Below are 7,253 nucleotides of genomic sequence, written 5' to 3'. Positions count from 1 at the left end.
GATTTTAATATAGGTACCATCAGAAATTGAGTTGAAAATGGACAGGGGTTACGAGAAATCTCAAAAACGTTAAGAAGCAATGCTATTGCTATGGCTCAATAATGATTATAGTTAAGTTGTTATTGATGTGTTCCAATATTAATCGAAGACAAAATCTAATGCTGATTTAATTTGACGTTAGCAATGACAGTAACAATAACCTATATTTATCACGACTATATCGAAGCCAGGATTAGGCTACACCGCTCAAATGCTCTGATATCAGATCAATCTTCAGCAGATCTTAAAATACTACATAAAATTGTGGCACGTCAAAGGTCCACTAGCTGCAATATTATAACTTGACAGTTTTACGATGTGCATCGTCTCGCATGATGTCTATTACTCATTAATTAAAAAATTATGCCCGGCTCAAAAACAAATTTATTAGAATACTTGCAAATGTGATTTTTTTTCGTGTCAAGCGTAAATAATACAATAGTAAATTACATTTCCACGATCTTTGTGGAATGCCTGTCTGCAAGGTCCCGTCAAATAAGGCCTACTTTGAAATTATACATTGAATATCCCTATTATTGGTGCTGCGGCCCGCGGCATCATCAAAAACTAGGAAATTGGCCCGCGATCACATTTGAGTTTGAGACCTCTGCTCTATACGCTACTACTGTATAACGTTCTGAATAAACCATTGTATCTGTTACGAAGAACTTCACCTAAGGAACAGCTTCTCGAGATAAGTATTCAAGTATAGCCGAAATCCCAAGATATTCGGTTTGCTACGCTTCTCTACAGATCACCAGAGACATTAAGTTTTAATTCCTGCAATAGCTAGCGCCCCACAGGGGCCTGGTTGTCCATCCAACAAGTCGCTGCTGAAGAGATTCGGTGTCCTAAACAAAGAAGATATACGAAAACTAGAAATCGCCAAGTTTATGTATCAGCTCTATTGCGGTCGTTGCCCCGAATATTTCAATGACTTTAGGCTTACGATATTTTGGAAATCTAAAAAGAGGACACTTTTTCAGAAATTTGAGGCTTGCAAAACCGGAGAAGAATTCTCAAAAATCGGTGAATTTTTCCCACTTTGTGATCGGTTGACTAAAAAAAAAAAAGGTCAACTTTTCGCTAAGACCTCAAATCACCGTTTTTCACTCCGAAATAACCGCCGGAGCGTCACTTCTGTGCTAATTTACGGCATATCACTCGCATTTTGCTTTAAATGTGACCTAAATTTTCAAAAAAGAGGACAAAATCTCAAAAAAGAGGACAAAAGGGCGTCCTCCGAGGATGCTTTCAAAAAAGTCAAAAAAAGGACAAATCCTCTCAAAAGAGGACGTATGGTAACCATAAATGACTTTTTTACCTCGGAATCAAAAGCGCACAAGTACAACACGCGCGCGCGCGTCCACGCCGTCCAAATATCATATGATCGACCGATAAGATCATCGCTCCATCTAATATGCCGGACCTGATGTGTGGAACAGTATCCCGCCGACCATCCGACAGTCGACGAGCATGTCACCACCACCGCAAATGGTGGGTATTGATCCGCGTACCACATTCAAGTCGAAATACAAGCAATTAGCCTACTACTAAATGAATACTAGTCCATCCTAAAGATTACCGGACTGCGACTGACCTATCGATCTCGCCTTCCATGACATGCCACCCCATTTCTTGTTGCTTGCTTTTTTCCCTATACTATCTTCTTTACTTTTCATTCAGTGTGCATGCCTCCTCTTTACATCGCCTAGGCGAAGGTGGGTGTCTGATTCTATAGACTACTCCAAGTCGCATCGACACCTTCCTATCTTTTCATTGTATCGCATTTTGTGGTGTATTGAACTGATAGAAATTGCTAATAAACCAATGATGGCGATAATGTAACACGCGACTCCGAGAAGAGTGCTAGAACCATCGGAAGCGAAAACACCTTATGCTGACCGAAAACTTCGATATATATATAGGCTACATATATTTTTAATTGTCCCTGGGCGCCAAAATGGCTGGTGCCGAATGTTCCTGTCTTAGCATTCTGAACCCCACAAGATAATATTTGTCAGTGAAGTAATACCAATTTCAAATCGTGCGCACCTCACTCATCTCTACCGGTAAATCTCATTACGTGAGCAGATGGAGGATAAAAATTGAAAGCAATATAATATGCAATTCCCGATCATATTGACCGATTCAATAATGAATTATAGAATTTTTTCGTGCCTTGTGCGTTTAGGCGATATAAGCTGACTCACTAAACAGTAGCCTACAACTAAACTCGCCAATAAGTAGCGGCAAAAACGTATATTCCGATAGGGGTCTTGTGGCGAGGCCCCCAAAGAGGGGCCCAAGACCAGAGTTTGGGGGGGCTGACAGAGTGCTGTTTCGGTCCTGCGTACACCCCTATATCGTAGTCACCCAGCACGGGTATATTGTCATTCATATGCCCAGCACGGGTCTGTTTATAATCAGCAAAGTCTCTTTACTACATTTTGCCTAGTGGTAGTCTGTATTTGTAGTCGATGTTGACATTAAATGTAACTCTAAAGGCACACATACATTTTCCTGCGTGGCGTATAGGCTTATATCTCTTGGTGAATAACTATAAAATGACATCGTTTTCTATGTAGTATAATCGGTGTATGGTAGTACATCATGACGTATCGGGATATGGAGTTGTCGAAAGCGGAAATCATAGTTCCCTGTCGTATTGCCTAGCCTTGAGTTTCCCCTTCTTTTCGCCCAGATTTCGTAACATATCGAGAACTTCGCAAATGGAGTCGTCATTGCAGTCGCACGTGAGGACCCAGTCCTTATTTTCCCGGCAGTGAGATAGCATCTGAGGAATCATTCGGGGGTCATCTAAGCAGTGCCTGAAAAACGTAGTATACTGCAGACACTTGCTCCCAATTTATATCGTTAAGGTATGGCACAATAAACAGTACCTCGTTTGTTTTGACGCTATGAATGACTGGTGAAACCATAGTGCGGACCAGAGGTGGTCAGTAACGAAGTACTTGTACTTTTCTGAGGTACTCATGTAGTTTTCCTCTACTTCTAGTACTTACTCAAGTAGATCTGATTTTCTCTACTTCTACTTCGTACTATTTTGTGATCTACTTACTTACTTTTCGCCGTTTTCAGTTTGTCAAGTAGAAGTAGTTTAATCCTCCAATGCGAAAGATAGCCGGAGGAATTTCGTGGCTGTTTTCACGGAATACCAACATTAAATACTCATAAAAATCAAGTAAAGCCCAGACCTTTCGTTGCGCTTCGCGCACAGTAGTTATGGAGTGACAAATATGTTTTCACGTAAGTATCAGTGAAGATATTTTAGGTAATTGATTCCTTGGTTCCGCTCACACCGCATTGTCGCCCATATCAAATATTTCGTCACAGTAAATATGGCCCACCATAACGTTTGAAACTACCGTTTCGCAATCTAGCAATTAAATACCTATCATTTCGAAATCTAGCAGCCCATGACGTTTCCTGCTAATCTGGAAAATCCGTCTTTTTTGAACGTTATACCTGTTTTAGCAGATCCCTTTGAAGCTTTATGGACAAAAGACATGAAATATATTTTCCTCTTTTTGGGAGTGGTATTTGCATTTCACTTTCAATTCCGAGTATCATACTTTGAGTTCTAATTACTTTCAGTTCTTATGTCTGCAGAACATGCATGTTGAAGCATCAAAACAAGTGTAGTAATGCCTCTGTTTTCCGACAATAAAGCTACATTAAATATCACTTTTACTATCCACAATATTTGTTATTAACGTATACTAATCGCGGAGTGTTGAAACCGTATCCGATACAACTTTTCTGTATTGCTCTTCGCCTAAACTTGAGGCCTTATAATATGGGGTAGGGCGCCATGCCATGATATTCTCTAAAACGGGGTCTTCTAGTAAACAAAGGGTTAATATCGCATTTTCATATCAATACTATAATTTGCATTCCATGATGCGAAAGAATGTTTATTTTGTCGAAAATTAATACCTCCTATAGGATGAATCAATACGAATCAAGCTCTTTGCACCTTCCGCATAGCTCAATTTGCAGCTTTTGATAGTTCATGCGAACGAATTGAGACTGTTTTCAAAACTACTTACTTACTTGAGTAGATTTAAAGTCAGTCAACTCTACTTCTACTTCACGTACTTTTAGGTGGCTTATGGAAGAAGTACTTCTACTCGTACTTGAGTAGATTTTTTCGTCGCTTCTTCTACTTGAGTAGCTTTCTTGACTACTTTGACCACCTCTGGTGTGAACACAAGAAAACCTCACGGCTCAGTGGAATTGATCTACGTCACAGTTCGGCGGAAACAGTTGAGTTGGTGGGGATATTAAAGAGTACTATTTGAACCCTGTATGCGCGAGTAACACAGTAATACAATATACAGTATTTGTAGAATGGTTTGGTATCGAAAATACTGTACAATACAACTAAAGGTACATCTAGTGTGCGTTTTTTGCGTTCTTTGCCAACTGCTGCAGCGCAGCAGAAATTCATTTGTTACGCAACAATAACGTGTTTTGAATGCGTTGTTTGCCTTTACGCGCGACCATGAAGCGGAGAAAGCCATTTCTATGCTTAATTCGGCCAAAAGTGAGCGGAACCAAACTATCCGAATTAGGCGGAGTCGACAGCATTTAGATATGATACACTGCGAGCACATTCACGCTGCTATTAGTGTTCTCTACGAATTTTCTTTCTAAACTCGTCTGACAAATCCTTTTCAAGTAATCAGTGACGAGCAGAGAGTGCTTTTCGAGACTCCGAATCCCTCCGACAACTTTAGTGTTTGAGGAAAACTCCCTCCGACTCCGAAGAGCTCGATCCCAGACTCCGAAGAATCTCGTCAAGTATCCCAAACACCAGACACTACAGACAATACAAACTCTGCTCAACGAAAATGCCTTGCTAGATCACTAAGTTAAGATGGCTCGTGGCCAATCATACCATTTTAACCATATCATTAGAGTGACAAGCACACTTGTTAATGTGTTTTACTAAATAAATGTGATAATATGGCTGGCCCTATAGTATGTCTACTCTCCAGACCCCAATTGCAGTGCAGATGGCAGATTTTTATGCGCTTGGCAATCATTTTTGCATGTTACCCCTCATATTTCAACTTTACAAGGGGTCAACTGTCTGTGTTTTGGTTTGTAATCAATAGTGTCTTCTGGTCAGAGCTATCCAAAAACATCGGGGACAAAAGTTACAAGATTCCGAAAATCTCAGAAAAAATATCTTTAGTAAACTCCGACTCCGCTCCGACTGTCACAAAATCGGCAAAAGTCCGCTCCGAATACACTCCGACTCCGCTCAGATGCTCATCACTGCAAGTAATCTGTAACCAACGATGCTCACTTGCAGAAACAGTAAATCATGCAGCTTTCGTCTAGCTCTTCGGGATACGGGCATTCCTCCTTGGCGATCTCATCGCATTTGCAATTAGGAATTCGACGCTTTGGTAGCATTTCACGGCACTTTGTTCCGAAGGCCATGTTATCTTTCGAACATTTGCTGAAAATCAGATCCATAAACACTGGGTTTCGTGGATTGAAGCCTTGAAGCATAAAAATAAAAATGAAACACAACTGCTATACCCAATACCGAGGTTATCAATTCATTTTTCAATTCAATTTATTGCTAATATTTTCATCATTTCAAAATATTAGCAATACATTGAAAATATACATGAAATAAACATGATCTTGTATCAGGCTTATATATAGCCATGAAACAATATAAAATGATGCGAATGTTCCACTGCTAAATATGTGTCAGACTTTTACCTAAACTTACTCGCAGTAGCATTGAAACTGACACCGATACGCCAAACCGTTCTCCTTTCCGAACATTTCGTTGAAACTATCTTTTATAAGCTTGTGAGTAGGCTGATCTGCCTGAAAAAGCATTGTATATAGTGCACGGGTATCAATGAGTCTTCGATATATGCATTGACATGGATGAGGTGCGTCCAAATGATGCTGCGAAGACTCTTTCGCCCTTGTTGTTTTATAATCTTCAGTGAAATGTCACAACAGAAGCATTTATGCCTACATTCATTGCCATTACTGTTCGGCGTCTGACAAAACTTTCCACTGGCGCATGCACGTTAAAGTTACTATTACTGCTATTACTTAGTGGCTACTCTAGTAGGTCTTGCGTACTTGCACTACTTACTCAAGTGGTCACGATTTTATACTACTTCTTCTTAACAGTTAAGCCTACAATACTTACTTTTTTCCTTAGTTGGAATACGCTACTCGAGTGCAAATTTAGGACAATGTTTGACGTCCTCTGGCGACCACACGTTACGCTGTAAGGATGCCAAGTTATTGCTTGAATTTATGATCATAACTTCGCAACCGTGTGCAATGAAGGCTACGTTATAAACAGGGATATCTTGAACTCGAAGATATCCCTCCAATAGATCCCTTCAATGTATCCCTATAACCTGTGGCTTTAAAGATATTGGATTCATTTTAGGCTTACTGACAGCGCCTTGATTATACCTTCTGTTTCACCTCCGTTTACTAGTTGCTGACCATCACCCTGACGAGTGTCATCCGGAAATATTCGGGTTTATTTCGACATGAATGTACTATTCAATTTATTGGAACTGATGAAAATGCTAATGCAGACCGCCATTTGTACAAACCTCGTACTCGTACACCGATTAGTCAGCTTACAATGTTTACGATCGAAAATTGTTAGGAGAATATGAAGGTTACTACAATCACATCTTAACTCGATTGTGTATCCACAGAAGGCCATGGGAATCTAGGAAAATGTTAGTATTTTGGAACCGCATCACTATTGGCTTCTTCCATTCAAATAATGTAATTTCGATGCTTATCTCGGAATACTTCACACCATCGCATCAACTCAGTTCTCATTCAGCGGTTAGTAATTTTAGCTAGACTTGAAATATATGAAGGACAGAAATCCAACCTTGGACTGATTGATTACAATCAATTTATCTGATAGCAAATTTACCTAACAGCAATTTTGCACGACAGATATACTATAGTCGAGTCTAGACATGGCATTGCAAAAGTGGTCAAACGAATAACTTACCTCAGCTAATAAAAGTTCGCCAAACACAGCAAAACAAATTAAAACCGATTGCAGTGTAACACTCGACATCGTTATTCACTTCTAACAACTTTATCTTGTACAGTTCTGCAAACAGACTTTCCTATTTGGCGGCGAGAAAATATTGGTAACATGTATTTAT

The 7,253-nt window shown here is 39.8% G+C and overlaps 1 protein-coding gene across 1 annotated transcript; it reads right to left on the bottom strand.

The window, feature by feature from the left end:
* Window positions 1–2,487: 2,487 nt before the first annotated feature.
* Window positions 2,488–7,253, bottom strand: LOC145453561 (uncharacterized). The gene is made up of 4 exons (XM_080331524.1): window positions 7,094–7,253; window positions 5,816–5,916; window positions 5,378–5,533; window positions 2,488–2,870 (listed from the first exon to the last, which is right to left on the bottom strand). Exons 1-4 carry the CDS (start codon window positions 7,160–7,162, stop codon window positions 2,690–2,692), a joined length of 507 nt encoding a protein of 168 aa, XP_080187650.1. The 5' UTR covers window positions 7,163–7,253; the 3' UTR covers window positions 2,488–2,689.

Source organism: Botryllus schlosseri, chromosome 13 (assembly GCF_051294905.1).
Source record: "Botryllus schlosseri isolate E-star chromosome 13, Bs_hap1, whole genome shotgun sequence".
NCBI lineage: Eukaryota > Metazoa > Chordata > Ascidiacea > Stolidobranchia > Styelidae > Botryllus > Botryllus schlosseri.
Note: the sequence above shows the minus strand (reverse complement) of the source record. Positions and strands in the feature narration are given on the sequence as shown.